Raw genomic sequence first — 24,196 nt, 5'->3', positions numbered from 1 at the left:
ATCAAATATTTATTTTAAGAAGACTGACAGTTTGGCATTTATCTTCATCAAGATATGCTATGTAGTAAGGACTGGGCAGATTTTGACTTTATTCATATTAGCAAAGCAAAAATACCAAAAATAGCTAAGGAGGACATCATTATGTTTGATCGAAACCCACATTTTGTCTGGTATTAATATTGTTAGGTATCCAGTATATTTTGATGTAAACTCTGCCACGACTCTTGTTTATTCCTTTGTAAGAGTTTACCTGTCTACTGGCTGGAACGTGAGTGAAGTAAAATAACAATAATTTGAACATCAGAATCTTAGGCAATCCAGCAATCATGGACTTATTTTACTCTGTTAAATTATTTGAGCAATTCTAAATATTTTATCCACATCACAACTCCTTTGTAAAATTTCCTCCTTTTGTTTAGAAAAGTTAATTTTAATTCTTTTTGTTATGTGAAGTTTATTTGTATGTGTGTGTGTGTGTGTGTGTGTGTGTGTGTGTGCACATGTATGTAAGGGTACAAGTAACCATTGAGTCCAGAAACACAACTTCCACTTAACTTGTCAATAAGTTTGCCAGCTTTCTTAGTTGGGTATTGTGGACTTAATTTATGATTTCAGGAAGAATATCAAGTGCTCTTTACCTCTGAGGAATCACTCCAGGCCTGTTGCTTTTTTCCCATATCTAATTCCTTTCAGATTAAAACACAAGTCATAGGACAGATGGTAATTTCCTGTCTTTAGTTGAGGCTTTGACCCTCTGAACAATTCAGAGCATAAGCCAGGAATCAACCTTAAAGGAGTATCTTTTACTGAAGGTAATGACTGGTGTTAATGGGTTATAGATAGAAATCAACCTGCCATTGGCAAAGTTAAAATTTGTTTTAGAAATTTTACCTCACAATTAGGCAGAACTGAATTGAATGGTCCTATATCCCCTAAAATACAACCCTTCCATGTGGAACTGTATATCTTGATCTTGGATGATATTACTCTCTCAGAATTCCAAAGACAAAGAGCTTCTGGTATACTAAGAGTTCAGCTTTGGTTGTGTAGGAATTTGAAGGCCAGAGAATTTATCTTCTCTTAAGTAGAACAACCTAGGAGAGCTCAAAAGGGAAGAATAAGGTTTGTGGAGAAATCTGAGGTGTCAAGTTAGCCTAGAACTCTGAGAGAATAAGAAGTTTGGGAGATAGAGAAGGTGGAGGTTTGGTGAAGAGGAACATGTGGCCCAGAAAGGAACAGAAGAGGACAGTTATCTGGCATCTTGTAGGAACTATGAGAATAAAGGGGGAAAATTTAAAGGGCAGGAATAAAAAAAGGAGGGGAAAGGGTGAAACAAAAACATGTGAAAAAAAAAACATGTGGTACTGGCAAGGAGCCAATGCATACTATGAGTACAGAATAAAAGGCTAACTCATTTCCCGGCTGTACTCACTGCCTGTTCCTGGCTCAATGCAGTTCTACTTCTAGTCTTGGGTCTAAGTCCAATTCTAAGAAGACCATGGCCTGCCTGCTCTACACTCAACTGTTTTTGCTGAACACTTTCATATTATTTCTGAACCTCAGCCTTAACCCTGTCCTAGGTCAGATTCTGGCTGGCATAGAGAAATCTATTATTGAAGAAGAAGGGGCCCTAGAAGCACTGAACTTTGCTGTCAGTGAGTACAATGAAAACAACAGTGACTTGTACCTAAGTCGTGTGGTGGAAGTGAAGACAGTGAAGACAGTCCAACAGAAGGTATGTGACGCTTAATTGAAGGAGCCTGACTTATCCTTGTTGAGTGATTTTAGTGATTATATATATGCTCCCGGGTGCATGTCTGTTTCTTTCTAAACTTCCCAGTCACAACAGAACAGAGGGTCACAAACGTGGTCATCTGAGATGAAGAGGCTCTCTGTCGATCAATAATGTATCTGTTACTACCACATTTGATTGTGTTTGACTAGTTTCCTCCACTTCCCCAGGTCCATGCCTATCCGGGTGAATGTTTTTTAAATGGTTTGTTAATAAACTGCTTAGCATACATTCTGCATCAGGTAAAATGGAATTTTTATACATTATAAAATATTTTATCAAGTAAATCAAGAAATAGTTACACATAGTTTTCTGATATAAAAGATCACTCAGTTTGCATAGTTCCATTTGTAGCCACTCTCAGAGAGGCTTTATGTCATAACAGCCTTTTGTTGTCTGAGCTTCCTTTGCTTAAGGTTTTACAGATTTTATTGTTGTATCACATGCATGCAGCAGTGGTGATAAGCCTCAGTTTTACTGTGACATGAAGATAGTGGTCCCCTAATATGATATTGCCTAGGTATGTTGAAGCAGTTTGAAGTATGCATGGACATAATGATGCTCCATAATGAAATCATGTAAAAACACATTCCTTAGAACAGTGCTTTCATCTCACATAAAAAATAACTGTATCAACAAAATATTCCTTTTGATGCAATGTTTCTTTTGCCTGAATATAAAAAATAACAGATTCCTACATGATTTTCAAACCAGAGTTGAACGTTTTTTGAAATACTTTTGAATATTTTTCACCTGGAATGCTTCACAAATTTTCATATGCTTGCACAGGGGTCATGAAAAACTTTTTTATATCATTCCCGTGTTATCATCTGTATTGCCAGAGCAAGCACTTACTATTTATTCCATACCAGAGAGGTGATGATTTATTTATAAATTGTATATTTGCAATTGTATATTTGAAGGAGTACCACCACTCTAGAGGATCTTAGCTTCAGTTTGTGTGATGATCTTGCCTGTCCCTGAAATCAGCTGCAACAAACTGCTTCTACTTATTCTTCATGTGATCTTTGTGTGATAGTCTAGAGTATCCTTGAAACTATGTATAGAGGACCATGGTGAAATCTACCTGAACATAGCAGCATTAAGTTAGCCTGCAATCAAGAAGGTGAATGCTGAAAAAAAAAATAAGTGGCCAAGAGCCTGTGCTAGTGGCTGCTAGTCCAAAGGTTCAACACAGAAGCAAGGACTGGGTTTAGAGAAGCAGTCCTATACCCTATTAGAAATTCTTCCAAATCTAATCATCTCTGCAGAAACCATCTCACAACCAAGTGGTGGGTGTTACTGGCATGAATACAAACATAGCAATGTTTCATGCTGTGTCAGTATAGAGATCTCTTTCCTTCTTGCACTGAATATCAAAGGTGTAAAGGATAACCTGGTTATTCATGTCTGCAGCATTTTTCCATAGATACAATATAACATTTCCAGGTAACAAGATTCCTTCTACCCTGTGAAGTATTCAACTATGGGATAAGAGGTAATGGAAAGGTAGCCTCTCTTGAGTCATCTAGATTGCCAGCATGATTTTAATGAGAAATGGATAAATTAATTTTAAGGAAATATACCATGTGATTGTGTAATACCTTTTACAGATATGAATGGATCCTGAATAAAGTGTTCTCTCACTTTATCAATGGTTTAATTTTAAAAAACGATGACATTAATTAGTACTGATGAGAGTTGATAGCAGGGATATTTAAAGAAACAGGTGTTTGAAACCTTTGTTTCTTCTCATGTATTTGTCTGAATACTTCTTCTATGTTCTCTACTCTGTTTACTGACAAAATGATGTTAATTTCTTGGTTCTCCAGATCTTTCTTTGCATTATAGACTAGCACCTCTGAAACCCTGACACTAACATAAAAAGAAATCTCTATATAAACATCTTCAGACTGCCATATTATATGTGTTGAGCAAACTATTAGAGAATCTTAGACCGTTGCAATCTGACTAGAGTTGGTGAACCTCATTTCATTGATATTAAGATTGACACTAGAAGATGCATGATATTCCCTTCTGTGGTCAAGGGTGTATAAGTCTTTGCTATTACTATTTGCTTCTTTATAGTTCAAACAGATTGTGCCTATGGCTTCCTTGGAAAAAGGGGCTAAAGGTATTTAAAAAAAATGTAAGACACATTTGACAATTTCACACTCAAAAGATAGTCCTATAAACATTTGCAATTAAGGTGATGAAAATATAAAGATGTGTTGCTTTTGTATTGAAAACTCTTTTAGTGAACAACCTATGATCAAATGAAGATTTAGGGATGTGTCACAATAAAAGGAAAGCATGGGTTTTCTGTTGTGATGAGAATTCAGCTAACAATGTTTAGTAGTGAGCTCCCACATACCTTTTTTTTTTTTTGGTTCTTTTTTTTCGGAGCTGGGGACCGAACCCAGGGCCTTGCGCTTCCTAGGTAAGCGCTCTACCCCTGAGCTAAATCCCCAGCCCCGAGCTCCCACATACTTACTGGAACAGAGCTACTTCTTCCTCATTTGTGGAACTCAGCCTCAAGTTAAGATTGTGCTATAGCCTCCTGACATCACTTTTCCTCTGAGCAGCCTTGCATTGCTGAATACACAACGTGTATGACCTTCTTTCTTGATGAGTCCTCAGGGCTACCTACTTTTCCAAAGCATTAGGAACACTGTGCTTTCTGTGCCCTCTCTCACTTACTGCAATGTAAAAGCCCATGAGAAGTTCAGTGTAATGTTAAAAGTGAATGTTTATTTTCTCCTTAGACAGAGGCTGGAAAGACCTTGTTATTTGATGTGATCTTAGGCAAAACAGCATGTTTGAAGACCCAGGATGACTTGAGCGACTGTCCCTTAAATGAACCGACTGATCTGCGAGAGGTATGGATATACCAGAGACATGTTGTGCAACTAGAGTGAAATACAAATTTTAGAGTTTGTGCAAGTACATTTGGGATTAATTCCATATACTCATGCAATATTAGCAATTGTAGAAGATCGTGTGTGTGTGTGTGTGTGTGTGTGTGTGTGTGTGTGTGTGTGTGTGTGTGTGTGTGTGTGTGCATATAAGTAGTTCAAGGTGTGCCTGAGATTTTCTTGGGCAAAGGTAAAAAGATATGTAAGTTACATATATGAGTCTTCACAGAAGTATATATGTGCAAGTGTGGTATAATTAGTTAAGGAAACATACATAAAATATTGAGAATATATGTAACACTGGGAAAATAGTATATCTGTACATATAAATAATTTGAATTGCTCAGTACGTTAGAGTATGAATTATGCACTCTGACATCACTGTGGTGTTGCTTGGTTGGAATGGAGGAGGCAACAACAAATTTTATTGTTGGGAAGAGTTGTTTATACTTCCAAGCAGAACTTCTGTTGACACACCCCTGAAAGTAAATGAGCCCTTTAGTGCTGACCTTTATACTCAGTGACAGGCTTTCCCCTGAGAGTGTTGCACTGTAGATACAGTGATTTTGTGTACAGTGGAAATGCCCATTCATGTCACATTCCCTACCTTGTAGTTCTCAGGAATGTTTGTATCCCTGGCCCCAGGTTGTCCCCTGTCTGGGAGTGAGGGAACCTTGTGTGGCTTCTGAGACTCTGGAATGAGTCATAGGCTGTTTCTTAAAGGGAAGTTTCAACAAAGAAATGAGAAGCTCTGTGACCCTAAAATATAGACAGATGTCATATGGGAGGCAGACAAAATTATTTTGTAAATCAGCAGGCACTGGTAAATCAGACTAAGTGTTATTACATATGGCAAAGGTTTATTCCTTACACTCACCAGTCCCATTTCCCTCAGATAGTTCTGGTTTCAAGTTTTCTCTTAGCTTTATCTATCACTAATCAATCTTTTTGTTTACTTTTTAGCGTGAATTTTGCTCTTTTGAGGTCCTTTTACCTGACTTGGCTAATGCTATTAACCTGCTGAGCTCCATCTGTAACAGAATCTAAGTTTGTGTCAAGTGGTATTATGCAGAATGTCAACCTCTCTGGCACTGCCTCAACACTCAAATGGATGATCTTGCCGTGATGGATGTATTTCACATTACCAGAATGAAAATCAGCAGTGGATTAGACAGCTAAGGATATACAATTATACTCAAGCAGCTGCCCCCTTCTCCTTTCCTTTCAAATGTGCCAGTGGATTGCCCAAATATGCATGCTCATTCCTTGCTCAATAAAATGTCCAACAGCTCCTTTTGTTTAACTCCAGCCTCAGTGTTTCTAAAGTAGTAGAATTAGAAAGAGCCTAATTTGGGCTCACGTCATTTTGTGTATATCAAGTGAGGGCCTTATAGCCTGAATAGTATCCAGAATGTAGAGATGATAGAGAATGTGAGGGAGTGAAAATAAAATTTGCTGACACAGTGACATCTATCATAGAGACAGAGTAAAAATGAGCAGTATTGATACACATATGTTGTTTTTTGGGACCACAATGACCAACCATCTGGGCACTGCTACTGTAGAGGCAAGAGATGAAGGAAGTGATTGACAATGTTTCCCTAGGCTGCCACAGGTCAAGTTTTCAGCACCTAAATACTTCATGGTTGGGAAAATGCAGTCATTTATGGGGAGAAACCAGAGAAGTTTCAGGGGTCTCTGGGCTTGCAACATGGCTAAGTCATAGAGTTCTCAGACTCTTGGAACAACTCCTGGAACCTCAGATCCACTAGAAATAATGGATGAGTCAAGAATTTAGTCATGGGACCCACAGGCTGAGAATATCCTTTATCCTGGGAATGAGACTGAGAGTTCTGGATTTGCTCATTGGTGATTGTCCTTAGCTTGGGAGAGGTATACTAGAAGCACATGGGAGTTTTATATGGGAATTCTAGCTGAGGCTTTTTAGGTAGAGCCCTTTTCCATATTTGGCATGGCAGCAGTAGATTAAACAGTTAGTCTATGGTTCTAAATTGTTTATTGATGGTTCATGACAGAAAATGCATATATACCCTCCTTCTCAGGATCTAATGAGAAATTAAATAACTTTTTCTTAGAGGAATGTCTGAAAAGGAAGTTTGTTCACTAAGCCTCCAGGCCCTTTAAAGCATGGAGAACTTTAATCTTGGACTACTTGACCACATGTCATGTCCTCATCTTAATGGGAAACATGGAACTTGTTCCAGGCCAAGAATTAGACAGGACGCAGGGAGTTCACTAAGTCTCAGGTGTGTGACCACCAAGTCTCTGGATTTAAATCCACTATACCCACCAAGCTTCCTGGCATGGTTTTAAGTCTTACAACCTTGGGGCTTCCTTAGAAAAGTCAACTATTAAAGTAGGTGCCATTGCACCCAAGAATAGTGATGACCAACCCATCAGAGCAGAATTACCTACTGGGGATGACTTCTTTCTCATCCCAGATTCTCTTTTAATTCATATGTTATGATTCCTGAATTCTATTTGGGACAGAACATGTTTAGGGAATTTTAAGAAAGACAGAAGTTGTATTTCTGTTAGTGCATGTAGGTATGTGTGTGTTACTCATTAGTAAAATACCAACCAGGATTCATATGGGTGACATAACCCAGATCATAATACCACCTGTATTAATACATATATTCTTGGATGATATAACTTGGTGGAAGAGAAGAACGAAAGGTTGATCATAGACCTTCTTGGCTCTTGTGCAACAAAAAGTTTTATGTGCAGTCTAAACATTGAAGACATATGCAATCACAAATTGATTCTCAAAATCTTCATCTCCACGAGCAATTTTATGTGAATGGTATCGATATGTAAACAATGTTTATAGGACATGGACATTTTACAGTCTCTTGAAATTGGAAGGCAAAGTTCCAAGTGCATGTCTACTTCCTGTTTGGACTTCTTAGTTAAATCACTTCCATAATCAAGCCAATGTATGGCAAGTGTCTGGAGCCCATTTCCATGAATACTGAAGGTGAAACGATGAAGGACATCAACTGTACATGCTTGGAAACCTTATCCATAAAAGTTATGAAAATACACTTGAGGGAAGTTGAAATAATATCTAAGCATGTATTTCACAACAGTATCCACATAACCTGAAGAGTTGATAGAAAATATTCAGCAAATTTTAATGTTTTTCATTAATGCTATTATTTGCGTTTGGCATTCATAGCCTTTGAGAGTCAAACAATTGGGTATAATGTTTGCTTCTTGATTTGTTGGTTTTGTGACTGCTTCATTTTGCAGATGAAGTAGATCATGACCAACATTGCTGAAACAGATCCTATAATAAGCAACCACCTGCTAGGATTCCATCCTAAGGGAAGCCCCCAAGAGATGCTCCATATATGTGTTCCAGCTGAGGTCTTTCTAAGTCTGATCAGATGGGTAGCAACCTTGGTTACCCAGGCATAGCTGACAACAGAGTGTTTTAAACAACTATGAACCTATGGAGGTATTTAATAGGTTGTTCTAGCTAGTGTCTTTAAAATGGTTTTCATAGCACTGTATGATGGTAAAAAATAGTGATCACCCCCATTGATTATCAGATATGATTTGAAACAAGATGTATCTGTTTTCTGGCATTTTTCATTAAATAATTTTTATTAATGTAATATTCCAATATTGTCCCCACACAGGTCTCCACAATATTCCCTCCTTCTCTTCTACTGTGATGATTAGAACCCATGTATATCACCCCATCAACCTTGAGAAAATGAAGATACTGAAGTATTACTCACATCTTCTCCTATTGAGGCCAGACAGTGCAGATTAGTTAGGAGTAAAGGATCCAGGCAAGCAACAGATTCATGTTCAGCCACTGTTCCAATATTTGCAGCATGTATGGAAGACATAGCTGCCCATTTATCACATATGTCCTAGAGCATATGTTCAAATCACTCTTACTTTATTGTTGGTAGTTCAGTCTCTAGATGACCTCATGTATCCCGGATAGTTGATTTTTGTTGGTTTTTTCTTGTATGTGCTCTCCTTTTCTGGTTCTGCAATCCATCCCTGAACTTGCCCATAAAACTTAAATAGCTCCATGTAATGTTTGGTTGTGGTCTCCACATCTATTTCTATTGGCTGCTTCATGTGGCCTCCCATAGGACCATTATGCTAGGCTCCTATTTACAAGCATAGCAGAGTATAATTAATAGTCAGGGATTGGTTCATGAACATGAAATGGGTCTCAATTTGAGTCAGTCATTTGTTGGTCTCTCCCACTATCTTCGCTTTAGTTTTTACCTGCATATCTTGTTGGCAAGACAAAATCAGAGTTAAATGTTTTGGGGGTGAGGTTCTGTCCTTATCCTTTCACTGGGAATTCTGCTGGGTTATAGGAAGTGGTCACTTCAGGATTCATAAACCCCACTGCTGTGAGTCTCAGATAGAGTGACCCCCATAGACACTCTTCAATCTCCTCTGTCCCAGTTTTCTGGTACATCCTAGAGATGCCCTTCCTCTCACCCCTGAACTGTCTACCTTCAAATTTTAAACTTTCTCCCCTTCTTTCCATGTATCTGATCTCCCACGCCTAGGTCTTCCCCCAAATACTCTCCCTTTCTGGTCCCTATCTTCATTTACACTCCAGAATCTATTTTGTGTCCCCTTCAAGAGATATTCAACCATCCTCACTTTATCCCTTCTTGTTTTTCAAATTTCAAATGATCATATGTTTGTGGGTATATTTTTGGGTCTTTATTTCCATTCCATTGATCAATATATCTGTGTCTGTTTTAATTAAACATGGCATATATATATATATATATATATATATATATATATATATATATATATATATATATTGCTAGGTAGTAGGGCTTCAGGTCCTTCCGGAGATTCCCTCAGAAGTTATTTTATTCTTGAGAATTGTTCTTGGTATCCTGTTTTTTTGTTATTGATTTATGTGAACTTGAAAATTTTTTCTTTCCATGTCTGTGAAGATTTGAGTCAGAGTTTTGATGAGCACTACACTGAGTCTGTCATTTGTGGTTTTCCCATAGCACATACTCAAGAAAAATCATTACTTGTTTGTGTCAGGATCTCAGTCTGTGGGTAGACAACTAATCCAGAATCTGATAGTACATGTAACAAGGAATTATAACAGTATCCATGAAAGAGGCCTAGACCCTGTGAATTTTTCTATATAATTTACTTTTAAAACTTTTCATTTGAAAAGAAATATTTATATTTACACTCCAGATTTTATTCGCCTCCTGGTCTACCACCCGATAGTTCCACATCCAATACTTCCTCCCTTCCTCCCACCCATGTCTCCACAACGATGTCCCCACCCCACTTACCCCAACTGACCTATAAACTTCCTGTGGCCTGCAGAATCTTGAGTGTTAGGTGCACCTTCTCTGACAGGACCCAAACCCATAGTCCGCTGCTGTATATGTGTTGGAGGCCTTTTTTCAGCTGGTGTATGCTGCCTGATTGGTGATCCAGTTTCTGAGAGATGTCAGGCATCCAGGATAATTGAAACTGCTGCTCCTCCTGCAGGTTTCCCATACCATACAGCTTCCTCCAGCATTTCCCTAATTCAACCATAGGGTTCAGCAGCTTCTGTTCATTGGTTGCATGTTCATGTCTGCATCTGACTCTTTCAGCTGCTCGATGGTCTTTTGGAGGGCAGTCATGGTAGGCACCTTTTTCTGAATGACTATAATCTCAGTAATGGTGTCAGGTCTTGGGGTCTCCCCTTGAGATGGAGCCCACATTCAGCCTGTTGTTGGACCTCTTTTCCTCAGGTTTGTCTCCATCCATTTCTGCATTTCTTTCAGACAAGAATAATTATGGGTCAGAACTTTGACTGTGAGAATGCAATCCCCTACCACACTTGATGCCCTGTATTTCTGCTGGAGATGCATTCTGTACATTCCCTCTCCCCACTGTAGGGCATTTCATATTGAGTACCCTCTGTGAGTCCTAAAAGTCTCTCACTTCCCCTGTCTCTGGTACATTGTAGAAGTTCCTTCCAACCTCTTTCCTCCTGTGGTTACCTGTTTCCATTCTTTCTACTGGTTCTCGAGACTTCAGGAATTTCTCCCCACCCAATACCAGATCATGTTCCCCTCTCCCCCAACAGTATCCCCTTTCATTCCCCTGTACCTCGCTCCATCCCCCATTGTGGCTTCTTTCTTCTCCCTCCCAGGTGGAACTGAGGTATCTTCTCTTTGGCCCTTCAACTTGTTCAACTTTCTGAATTCTGCCACTAAATCTTAAATATTCTATACCTGATGTTTTTAGCTAATTTCCACTTATTATACCATGCATGTCCTTTTGGGTCTGAGTTACCTCACACAAGATGATATTTTCTAGTCCCATCCATTTGCCTGCAAAATGCAGGAAGTCCTCTTTGTTAATAGCTGGGTAGTAGTCCATTGTATAAATGAACCACACTTTCTGTATTTGTTCCATCTTAGAACATCTGGGTTGTTTCCAGGTTCTGGCTATCACAAATAAGACCATTATGAACATTATGGAACATGTGCCCCTGTAGCATGGTGGGGTATCTTTTGGGTATATTCCTAAGAGTTATGTAATTTAAGTAGAGTTTAAGTAGGTCTATCTATTTCCAGTTTTCTGAAGAACCTCCAAATTGATGTCCATAGTGGTTGTACTGTTTGCAATCCCATTAGCAATGGAAGGGTGTTCCTCTTTCTCCACATCCTAGCCAACATGTGTTGTTACCTGAGGTTTTGATCTTAGTCATTCTGACTGCTGTAAGGTAGAATATCAGGGTTGTTTTGATTTGCATTTCTCTGATAACTAAGTACTTTGAACATTTCTTTATGTGCTTCTTGGCCACTCAAGATTCTTCTGTTGTGAATTCTTGGTTTAGTTTTATAACCCATTTTTTATTGGATTGTTTGGGTATTTGATGGTTAGCTTCCTGTGTTCTTTATATATTTTGAATATTAAACTTGTTTCAGATGTGGGGTTAATGAAGTTTTTTCACAATCTGTAGGACGATGATTTGTCTTATTGACTAAGTTCTTTGCCTTACATAAGGTTTCAAGTTTTATGAGGATCCACATATCAATCCTTTTTTCCCCTCCATCTTTATTAAATTGGGTATTTCTTATGTACATTTCAATTGTTATTCTCTTTCCCAGTTTCTAGGCCAACATCCCCCAAAGCCCTCCCTCTCCCCTTCTATAAAGCTGTTCCCCTCCCCATCCTCCCCCCATTACCACCCTCCCTACAATAATCACATTCACTGGGGGTTCAGTCTTGGCAGGACCAAGGGCTTCTCCTTCCACTGGTGCTCTTACAAGGTTATTCATTGCTACATATACAGTTGGAGCCCAGGGTCAGTCCATGTATAATCTTTGGGTATTGGCTTAGTCCGTGAAAGTTCTGGTTGATTGGCATTGTGGTTCATATGGGGTCTCAAGCCCCTTCAAGCTCTTTGAGTCCTTTCTCTGATTCCTTCAACGGGGGATCCCATTCTCAGTTCAGTGGTTTGCTGCTGGCATTCATCTATGTATTTGCCATATTCTGGCTGTCTCTCAGGAGAGATCTACATCTGGTTCCTGTCAGCCTGCACTTTTTTGCTTCATCCATCTTATCAATTTGGTGGCTACATATGTATGGGCCACATGTGGGCCAAACTTTGAATGGGCATTCCTTCAGCCTTTGTTCTAAACTTTGACACACTATTCCTTCCCAAGGGTATTCATGTTCCCCTTTTAAGGAGGGAATGAAGCACTCACATTTTGGTCATCCTTCCTGAGTTTCATGTATTCTGTGCATTTAGGGTAATTTGAGCATTAGGGCTAATATCCACTTATCAATGAGTGCATACCATGTGTGTTTTTCTGTGATTGGGTTACCTCACTCAGGATGATATTTTCCACTTCCCTCCATTTGCCTATGAATTTCATAAAGTCATTGTTTTTGATAGCTGAGTACAACTACATGATACATTTTCTGTATCCATTCCTCTGTTGAAAGGCATCTGGGTTCTTTCCAGCTTCTGGCTATTATAAATAAGGCTGCTATGAATATAGTAGAGAATGTGTCTTTGTTATATGTTGGGGCACCTTTTGGGTATATACCCAAGAGAGTTATAGCTGGGTCCTCAGGTAGATCAGTGTCCAATTTTCTGAGTAACCTCCAGACTGATTTCCAGAATAGTTGTACCAGTCTGCAATCCCACCAACAATGGAGGAGTGTTCCTCTTTCTCCACATCCTCGCCAGCAGCTGCTGTCCCCAGAGTTTTTGATCTTAGCCATTCAGACTGGTGTGAGGTGGAATCTCAGGGTTGATTTGATTTGCATTTCTCTTATGACTAAAGATTTTGAACATTTCTTTAGGTGCGTCTCACCTATTCGGCATTCTTAGGCTGTGAATCCTTAGCTGAACTCTGAACCCCATTTTTTTTTTTGGAGCTGAGGACCGAACCCAGGGCCTTGTGCTTGCTAGGTGAGTGCTCTACCACTGAACTAAATCCCCAGTCCCTAAACCCCATTTTTTAATAGGGTTAGTTTTTTCCTTCACTCTAACTTCATGAGTTCTATGTATATTTTGGATATAAGCCTTCTATCAGTTGTAGGATTGTTAGAGATCTTTTTCCATTCTGTTGGTTGCTGTTTTGTCCTAACAACAGTGTCCGTTGCCTTACAAAAGCTTTGTAGTTTTATGAGATCCCATTTGTCGATTCTTAATCTTAGAGCATAAGCCATTGGTGTTTTGTTCAGGAAATTTTCTCCAGTGCCCATGTGTTCCAGATTCTTGTATTAGTTTGAGTGTCACACTGAGGTATTTTATACTATTTGGGACTATTATGAAGGGTGTCATTTCCCTAATTTCTTTCTCAGCTTGCTTGTTTCTCTTTTGTATAGAGGAAGGCTACTGATTTATTTGAGTTAATTTTATACCCAGTCACTTTGCTGAAGGTGTTTATCAGGTTTAGTAGTTCTCTAGTGGAACTTTTGGGATCACTGAAATATACAATCATATCATCTGCAAATAGTGATATTTTGACTTCTTCCTTTCCAACCTCTATCCCTTTGATCTCCTTTTGTTGTCTGAGTGCTCTGGCTAGGAATTTGAGAACTATATTTAATAAGTAGGAAGAGAGTGGGCAGCCTTGTCTTGTCCCTGTTTTTGGTGTGATTGCTTCAAGTTTCTCTCCATTTAGTTTAACAATAGCTACCAGTTTGCTCTGTATGGCTTTTATTATGTTTAGGCATGGGCCTTGAATTCCTGTTCTTTCCAGGACTTTCATCATGAAGGGGTGTTAGTTTTTTTCAAATGATTTCTCAGCATCTAATGAAAGGATCATGTGGTTTTTAACATTCAGTTTGCTTATGTACTGGATTGTGTTAATGTTTTTCCCTATATTATACCATCCCTGCATTCTTGGTCTGAAGCCTACTTGATCATGATACATGCTTGTTTTGAAGTGCTCTTGGATTTGGTTTGCAAGAATTTTATTGACTATTTTGTGTCGATATTCATAAGGGAAATTGGTCTGAAGTTCTCTTTCTTAGTTGAGTCTTTGTGTGGTTTAGGTATAAGAGTACTATGGCTTCATAGAAGGAATTTGGTAGCACTCCATCTGTTTCAATTTTGTGGAATAGATTGGGTAATATTGGTATGAGGTCTTCTATGAAGGTCTCATAGAATTCTGCACTGAACCCATCTGAACCTGGGCTCTTTTTGGTTGGGAGACTTTTAATGACTGCTTCTATTTCTTTATGAGTTACAGGGTTGTTTATATGGTTTATTTGTTCTCGATTTAACTTTGCTACCTGCTATCTGTCTAGGAAATTGTCCATTTCCTCCAGATTTTGAAGTTATTTGAATATAGGCTTTTGTACTAATTTCTGATGATTTTTTTAATTTCCTCTTACTCTGTTGTTATGTCGCCCTTTCATTTCTGAGTTTGTTAATTTGGACACACTCTGTGTCCACTGGTTTGTCTGGCCAAGGGTTTATCTATCTTGTTGATTTTCTCAAAGAACAAACTTTTGGTTCTGTTGATTCTTCGTATAGTACTTTTTGTTTCTATTTGGTTGATTTCAGCTCTGAGTTTGATTATTCCCTGCCTTCTACTCATCCTGGGTGTGTTTGCTTCTTTTGGTTGTAGAGCATTTAGGTGTACTGTCAAGTTGCTGATATATGCTCTCTCCTGTTTCTTTCTGCAGGCACTCAGAACTATGAGTTTTCCTCTTAGCACAGCTTTCATTGTTTCCCATAAGTTTGGGTATGTTCTCCCTTCATTTTCATTAAATTCTAAGAAGTCTTTAATTTCTTTCTTTATTTCTTCTTTGACCAAGTTATCATTGAGTAGAGCATTGTTCAACTTCCATGTATATGTGGGCATTCTTACCTCATTGTTATTGAACACTAGCTTTAGCTTGTGATGGTCTGATAGAATGCATGAGATTTTTCAATCTTTCTGTCTGTGGAGGCCTGTTTTATGAACGATTATATGGTCAATTTTGGGAAAAGTACCAAGAGGTGGAGAGAAGAAGGTATATCCTTTTGTTTTTAGGATAGAATGTTCTATAAATATCTGTTAAATCCATTTGGTTCATGACTTCTCTTAGTCTGTCTATGTCTCTGTTTAATTTCTGTTTCCATGATTTGTCCATTGATGAGAGGGGATGTTAAAATCTCCTACTATTATTCTGTGAGGTGTAATGTGTGCTTTGAGCTTTAGTTAGGTTTCTTTTACGTATGTAGGTGCCCTTGTATTTGGAGCATAGATATTTAGCATTGAGAGCTCATCTTGGTGGATTTTTCCTTTGATGAAAATGAAGTGTCCTTCCTTGTCCTTTTTGATGACTCTTGGTTGAAAATCGATTTTATTTGGTATTAGAATGGCTACTACAGCTTGCTTCTTCAGACCATTTGCTTGGAAAGTTGTTTTTCAGACTTTTAGTCTGAGGTAGTTTCTGTCTTTGTCTCTGAGGTGTGTTTCCCGTAGGCAGCAAAATGTTGGGTCCTCATTGCGCATCCAGTTTCTTAATCTGAGTCTTTTTATTGGGGAATTGAGTCCATTGATGTTGAGAGTTATTTATGAATAGCGATTGTTGCTTCCTGTTATATTCGTGTTTGGATGTGAGATTATGTTTGTGTTCCTGTCTTCTTTTTGCTTTGTTGCAAAAACGTTAGTTTCTTGCTTTTTCTAGGGTGTAGCTTGCCTCCTTGTGTTGGCATTACCATTTATTATCCTTTGTAGGGCTGGATTTGTAGAACAATATTGTTTAAATTTGGTTTTGTTATAGAATATCTTGGTTTCTCCATCTATGTTAATTGAGAGTTTTGCTGGACACAGTAACCATGGATGGCATTTGTGTACTCTCAGGGTCTGTCTGACAACTGTCCAGGATCTTCTGGCTTTCATAGTCTCTGGTGAGAAGTGTGGTGTAATTCTGATAGGTCTGCCTTTATATGTTACTTGACATTTTTCCCTTACTTTTTTTTTTTTTTGGAGCTGATGACTGAATGCAGGGCCTCGCGTTTGCTAAGCAAGCCCTCTACCACTGAGCTAAATCCCCAACACCCCCACTTACTGCTTTTAATACTCTTTCTTTTTTTGTGCATTTGGTGTTTTGACTATTATGTAACGGGAGGAGTTTCTTTTCTCGTCCAATCTATTTGGAGTTCTGTAGGCTTCTTGTATGTTTATGGGCATCTCTTTCTTTAGGTTAGGGAAGTTTTCTTCTATGACTTTTTTTTTCAGAGCTGGGGACTGAACCCAGGGCCTCGTGCTTGCTAGGCAAGGGATCTACCACTAAGCTAAATCCGCAACCCCTTCTATGATTTTGTTGAAGATATTTATTGGTCCTTTCAGTTTGGTGTCTTCACTCTCTTCTATTCCTATTATCCTTAGGTTTGATCTTCTCATTGTGTCCTGGATTTCCTGTATGTTTTGGGCCAGTCACTTTTTCCATTTTCCATTATCTTTGACAGTTGTGTCGATGCTTTCTATGGAATCTTTTGCTCCTGAGATTCTCTCTTCTATGTCTTGCATTCTTTTGGTGATGCTTGTATCTACGGCTTCTTGTCTCTTCCTTTGGTTTTCTATATCCAGGGTTGTCTCCATTTGTGCTTGCTTTACTGCTTCTATTTCCATTTTTAATTCCTTCACCAGTTTGATTGTGTTTTACTCTAATTCTTTCAGGGATTTTGGCATTTCCTCTCTATAGGCTTGTGCTTGTTTATTTGTGCTTTCCTGCATTTCTCTAAGGATGTTCTTTATGTCATTCTTGAAGTCCTCCACCATCATGATCAAATGTGATTTTAAATCTAGATCTGACTTTTCTGGTGTGTTCGGATATTCATTGTTTGCTTTGCTGGGAGAATTGCCCTCTGATAATGCAATGTAGTCTTTGTTTCTGTTGCTTTGGTTCCTGCACTTGCCTCTTTCCATCATGTTGTCTCTGTTGTTACCTTGTTCTGCTATTTCTGACAGTGGTTAGACCATCCCATAGGCCTGTGTGTCAGGAATGATGTAGACCCGTTTTCCTGTTCTGTTTCAGCCAGTTATGGGAACAGAGTGTTCTGCTTTAGGCGTGTAGTTGCTCCGGTCTACGATCTTCAAGTATTCCTGTGGGCATGTGTCCTGAGTCCACCAGACAGGTCACTTGGAGCAGAAAACTTGGTCTTCCCTCTGGTCTCAGGCCTGGATTTCCTTCTCAGGGCCTGGTTTCAGCTCTCTGTGATGGCAGCAACCAGAAGGTCCTGCCCCACCTTTGCTTGGGACCCTGTGCAAAAGGGGCCTTTGTGATGCTAGGCGTTTTCCTCTAGTGTCAGAAATGTGGGCAGAGAGTAGTTTCTGGCTCCACAGGCATGTCTGTCCCTCTGAAGGTCTAGTTCCCCCTCCTACGGGATTTGGGTGCAGGCAGCTGTTTGAAAAGGTCCCTTCATATCCGGGTGGTGTCTGGACCGCAGCATTGAGTGCCCCTATCTTCCTGTTCCCAAAGACCCTATAAGGTTTCCTCTTGGGCCAGGCATGTGGGCTAGGGTGGGCAGTACTGGTGGTCTCTCCCGCCCTGCAGTCTCAGGATTGCCCATCTGTCAGTGCGATGAGCTCTCTCTCCCACAGGGTTTGGGAGCAGGGAGCTGTGGGTCCAGATCAGTAAGGTTCAGGTCCCAGATAGAAACTGGCAGTGCACAGTCCTGAAAGAATTTCGCCTTTGCGTGTCTTGAGTCCACCAGACAGGTCACTTGGAGTAGAAAAGTTGCTCTTACCTATGGTCTCTAGCCTGGAGTTGCTTCTCAGAGCTAGGTTTCAGCTCTCTGTGAGGGCAGCAACCAGAAGATACTGCCCCGCCTTTGCTCAGGACCCTGTGCACAGGTGCCCCAGATGGTGCGAGGTTGTATATCAATTCTTGATCTCAGAGCATGAGCCACTGAAGTTCTGTTTAGGAAATAACCTCCATTCCCCTGTGGCAATGATTCAAGGCTCTTTTTCACTTGCTCTTCCATTAGATTCAGTATATATGGTTTATGTTGAGGTCCTTGACTTCATTTTTCTACATACAAACAGCCAGTTAGACCAGCATGATTTAGTGAAGATTCTTCCATTGTATATTTTTGGCTTCTTTGTCAAAGATCAATTGTGTGTAAGTTTGTAGTTTTATTTCTGGATCTTTAATTCTATTCCATTGATCAACCTGTCTGCCTCTGAACCAATGCTATGCAGTTTTTACCACTGCTGCACTGTAGTAGAGCTTGAGGTCAGGGGTGGTGATTCCAATTATCTACTTTTATTGTTAAGAATTGTTTTTACTATTCTAGGTTATATTCCTTTCCTGATAAATTTGAGAATTGCTCTTTCCATGTTTTTGAAGAATTGTGTTGGGATTTTGATGGGCATTGCATTGAATCTGTAGATTGCCTTTGCTAGGATGGTCGTTTTTACTATGGTAATTCCAACCGTCCATGAGCATGGGCATTCTCTCCATTTTTTGAGATATTCGTTAACTTCTTTCTTGAGAAACTTAAAGTTCTTATCATAAAGATGTTTCACTTGTTTGGTTAGAGTTACCTCAATATATTTTTCATTATCTCTGGCTATTGTCTGGGAGTTGTTTCCCTAATTTCTTTCTCACCCTGTTTAACATTTGAGTTAATTTTATATCCAGGCACTTTGCTGAAGTTGCTTATTAGTTGTAGAAGTTCTATGGTAGAATTTTTGGGGTTGTTCATTTATATTATCATGCCATCTTCAAATAGTGATACCTTTATCTCTTTTTTTGTCAATTTTATCTCCTTGATCTCTCTTTGTTGCCTTATTGTTTCATCTAGTACTTTGAGTACTATATTGCATAAGTGTGGAGAGAGTGGGCATCCTTATCTTTTCCCCAGTTTTAGTGGGGTTGATTCAAGTATCTCTTCGTTTAATTTGACATTTGCTGTTGGTTAGCAGTTAATTGCTTTTATTGTGTTTATGTATGCACCTTGAATTCCTGATATCTCCAATACTTTTAACATGAAGAGGTATTGTGTTGTATTTGGTAAAATGCTCTTTCTGCATCTATGGAAATTATCATGTGATTTTTTTATTTGAGTTTGTTCACATGGTGGATTATGTTAATGGATTTTCACATATTGAACCAACATTGCATCCCTGGGATGAAACCTACTTGATTGGGGTGAATGATGGTTTTGATGTGTCCTTGAATTTGGGTTGCAAGAACTTTATTGAGTATATTTGCGTCAATACACATAAGTGAGATTGTTCTGAAGTTCTCTTTTTTGCTGTGGTTCTTATATGGTTTAGGTATCAGAGTAAGTGTGACTTCCTAGAATGAATTAGGTAGTACCTCCTGTATAATTGCATCCAAGTAAACATATGCAGCATTGACAAGTGAGAGAAAAAATATATAAAATAGTGTGTGTGTGTATGTGTGTGTGTGTGTTTGTATGTATGTGTATACACTTACCAATTTCTGTATTCTTATAAGATTTTCTCAAAAATATGTGGCATTCCTTGCCTTGGGAGTGACACAATTTGGGGCTTTGTTCACTTTCCAACCTAATGTATCTTGTAACTGTTTCTATTCTCTGAGGAAGTAAATTTATAATTTTCAAGGCAATTAGAGCCCCTAAGTTAGTCAACCATCTCCAGGGCAACTGTAGTAAAAATGATACCCTGAGATTCTCCAAATAAAACTACCCATTGAGTTCTTTCGCAGTCTGAAGAAATAAATGGCTATCTCTGAACATCCACTTTCAGTTCAAAGCAGCTACTATCATACAGTTCTTATTATGTGAATGAATCCTGTATTTGGTGTCCAACTTAGCTTCACTGAAATGTTGGTGCACAGAATTGTGGGCAGGTAAGCATTGAGTATCATATGTGGCTATTACATATTATTAGATTCTAAACAATTTCTCTGTCTCGGTCTTTGTTTCTGTCTTGTGAGGGTGTTTACAAATGTGGATGCTCGTGTGTGTGTACTTCAGTGTACAATACAGATTTATTCCACTTGACTTTTTAGCTACCAGTTTCACCAAATGTTTGGTTTGGCATCAAAAATTGCTGAGAAGCACTAACTCATCTAGAAATTTGTAAGTATAAGATTTTATTTTTGAGACAATTATAAGGAAATACATATCATTTTCTGTATACATGTGATGCCAAAAATTTAGGAGCAATCCATTAAACCAAGTTACCAACACAATACAAATATTAGAAATTCATTTGCCTTATTTGTTTCTGTTCTATCTTCATGTCTTTTAGAAAATATTATAGATAATTTATTTTTCTATATCCTCTGACCACTGCTAAATAGCCTGTTCTTAACTACTTAGTAAATTACCACAGTTCCCCAGGTCAGTTGTGTCATCTTAGTTCTACATCCTCCTGCTGTTATGGCCTCTGTCTTCTGTACCTTCCTTCCTTCCTTTTTTTCTTTTTTTGATTTTTTACAAAATTCCATATCTTTTTTCTTTCCTGTGGAAAACCATACAGCCTTAAATATTTCAGCTTCTCAAAGGACATGTTCTAGATTAAGGTATTATCACAAAGATGTAATTGGACTTGCTTTGCAAGTCCTTAATCCCTATGATAATTACCGTGGATATTTATGTGAATAGTTTTTTAAAGCCATATCTCATTTTTCTTTATTTATCCTCCTATGAATATTTTTGTTTTCTCTTTTAAGAAGAATTGAATCATTCACACTTTGTCTTTCTTGAGCTTCATGTGGTCTGAGGATTGTATCTTCGGTGATTCAAGCTTTTTGGTTAATATCCATTTTTCAGTGAGTGCATACCATGTGTGCTTTTATGTGACTGGGTTACCTCATTCAGCATGATATTTTCTAGTTCAATCCATTTGCCTATGAAGTTCATGAGGTCATTTTGTTTTTGATAGCTGAGTAGTACTCCATTATGTAGATGTACCACATTTTCTGTATCCATTCCACTGTTGAAGGACATCTTGGTTCTTTCCAGTTTTTGGTTATTGTAAATATGGCTGTTATGAACATAGTGGAGCATGTGTCTTCATTATATGTTGGAGCATCATTTGAGTATATGACCAGGAGTGCTGTAGCTGTGTCCTCAGGTATTACAATGTCCACTTTTCCCAGGAACCTCAAGACTGATTTCCAGAGGCTTGGACAAGTTTGCACTCCCACCAACAATACAGGACTGTCCCTCTTTTTCCACATCCTCACTAGCATCAGTTGTGATCTGAGTTTTTGGTCTTAGCCATTCTGCCTGGTATGAGGTGAAATGTCAGGGTTATTTTCATTTGCATGTCCCTGATGACTAAAGACATGTCTTTAGGTAATTCTCAGCCATTTGATATTCTTCAGGTGAGAATTATTTGTTTAGCTCTGTACCCCATTTTAATAGGGTTATTTTGGCTATTAGTCCTCTATTGAATGTAGTATTGGTAAAGATCTTTTCCCAATCTGTTTGCTGCCATTTGGTCATAATGATAGTGTCCTTTGCCTTGTAAAAGCTTTGCAATTTTATGACGTCCATTTGTTGATTCTTGATCTTAGAGCATTAGCCATTGGCGTTTTTTTCAGGAAAATTTCCCTAGGACTCATGTGTTTCAGAAACTTCCCCACTTTTTCTTCTATTAGTTTTAGTGTATTTATTTTATGCAGAGGTCCTAAATGCACTTGAACTTCAACTTTGTATGGGCAATAAGAATGGGTCAATTTGCATTCTTCTACATGCTGACCTCCAGTTGAACCAGCACCCTTTGTTCAAAATGTTATCTTTTATCCATTGGGTGGTTTTAGACACTTTATCAAAAATCAAGTGACCATAGGTGTGTGGATTCATTTCTGGGTCTTCAGTTCCATTCTGTTGATCTACCTGCCTGATTCTGTACCAGTACTACACAGTTTTTAATCACTATTGCTCTGTAATAAGGCTTGAGGTCAGGGATGGTGGTTCTACCAGTAGTACTCTATTGGTGCGGATAGTTTTCCCTATCCTGGGCTTTTTATTCTTCCAAATGAATCTGGAAATTGCTCTTTCTATCTCTATGAAAAATTGAGTTGGAGTTTTGATGGGAACAACACTGAATCTGTATATTTCATTTGGCAAAATGGCTATTTTTACTATATTCCTTCCAAACCATGAGCATTGGAGGTTTTTCCATCTTTTGAGAGCTTCTCCAAATTTGTCTCCAGATACTTGAAGTTCCTTTCATACAGATATTTCACTTGCTTGATTAGAGTGACTCTAAGGGATTGTATGCTATTTTTGAGTATTGTTAAGAATGTTATTTCCCTAAACCACCATCTAAAGTGTACACATGGCCAGACCCATGGCTCCAGTTGCATATGTAGCAGATATTGGCCTAGTTGGCAACTAATGGGGAGAGAAGCCCTTGATCCTGTCAAGACTGGACTCCATACTCTAGGAGAATGTCAGGGCATGGAGGCAGAAAGGGGTTGATGGTTGAGAGGGGGAACACCATCATAGAAAAAGGGGGTTAGGTAATGGGATAGGAAGTTTATGGACAGGAAACCAGGAAATGTGATTACAGAAATATCCAATAAAAATGTATAGGCAAATGCATGAAAAACTAGCAAAAAATCATCCTGAGTGATGTAGCCCAGAACCAGAAAGACAAATATGGTATGTATAAAATTATAAGTGGATATTAACTATTAAGTTATGATAACCATGTTTTAATCCATAGACCCAGAGAGGTTAGGTAAAGAGGAGGGTTGTAGAGGGGGGATGTATAGATCTCCCTGGTGAAGGGAAATAGAATAGATTTTACAGGGAGAATAGGAGCAAGTGAGAATGGGGTTGGGAGGAATCAGGTATGAAGGAAGATGGGATGAAAGGAGAAGGGAAGAGAAATAGCTGGAATTATGGGGCATTTTGGAGTCAATGTGAAAACCCTGTGTAGTGAACCCTGTCTGGAATCAATAAAGGTAGTTTTAGTGAGGATTCCTAATAATGGGGAATATGGAGAACCAATTAGCCAGCTCCTTTCGCCAGGCAAGGCTTTCAGTAGTGGGACTGGGTAGTATTTAGTTGTGCTGTTGGCCAAAGAGGTGTATTGGAAATCTCCAAACAATCCAGACTGATGCTAGGACAAAGGATTGTTCTCTGAAAGATGATAGTGGGGCCCTATTGCTAAGGACAACTTCTGCCCAGTTCATTGGACAGAAGGAAATTAAGCTGGTGTATTCATAGAGAATACCTTCTAGTCTCTTTAGGAATTTTATCACAAAGGAGTCTATTAGATTTTGCATAGGCCTTTATTAAATGAAATGATTATGGGTTTTTTTTTACATGTTTCTATATGGTTGATTACATTAATGGATTTTCATATATTGGACCATCCCTGCATCTCTGACATGAAGCCTGCTTGATCATGGTGAATGATCTTCTTATGTGTTCTTGGATTTTGTTTGCAAGTATTTTACTGAGAATTTTTGCATCTGTGTTCATAGAAGAACTTACTCTGTAAAAAATTAGTAATTATGGTAAAAATACCCAATAGAAAAAAGACATAGTCTAAAAAAAAGAAAAATCTACCATTGATAAGAGTATAATGTTGCAGGTATGCTTTGAACTTTAGTAAAAGGCTTCTTTTATAAATGTAGGTGCCTTTGCATTTGGAACAAAATGTTCAAAATTGAGGATTCATCCTGATAGATTTTTCATTTGTAGAGTATGAAGTGTCCCTCCTTATCAGTATTGATAATTTTTGGTTGAAATTAGATTTTGTTGGGTATTAGAATGGCTACTCTAGCGTGTTTCTTGGGACCACTTGCTAGGATTTTTTTTCCAGATTTTTTGCTCTCAGGTAGTTTCTGTCTTTGTTACTGAGTTGTATTTCCTGTATGCAGCAAAATACTGGATCCTGTTTATTTGTCCAGTCTGTTAGGTTATTTCTTTTTTTTTATTGTATCCCACATGATCCCACCTTTACTTTCACAATCTTACAAGCTTGTACATTCCTCTATTTTCACAATGTATCTATGACATATGCTATGT

At 38.5% G+C, this 24,196-nt stretch overlaps 1 protein-coding gene across 1 annotated transcript; it reads left to right on the top strand.

Moving 5' to 3' along the window:
* The first annotated feature begins 1,466 nt into the window (after positions 1-1,466).
* On the top strand, positions 1,467-6,804 carry LOC116900680 (cystatin-S-like). The gene is made up of 3 exons (XM_032902384.1): positions 1,467-1,735; positions 4,558-4,671; positions 5,671-6,804. Exons 1-3 carry the CDS (start codon positions 1,499-1,501, stop codon positions 5,752-5,754), a joined length of 435 nt encoding a protein of 144 aa, XP_032758275.1. The 5' UTR covers positions 1,467-1,498; the 3' UTR covers positions 5,755-6,804.
* Positions 6,805-24,196: the final 17,392 nt, after the last annotated feature.

The sequence above is a fragment of the Rattus rattus genome, chromosome 5, assembly GCF_011064425.1.
Source record: "Rattus rattus isolate New Zealand chromosome 5, Rrattus_CSIRO_v1, whole genome shotgun sequence".
NCBI classification, from domain to species: Eukaryota; Metazoa; Chordata; class Mammalia; order Rodentia; family Muridae; genus Rattus; species Rattus rattus.
The sequence above is the reverse complement of the archived record's forward strand: the minus strand, read 5'-3'. Positions and strand labels throughout refer to the sequence as shown.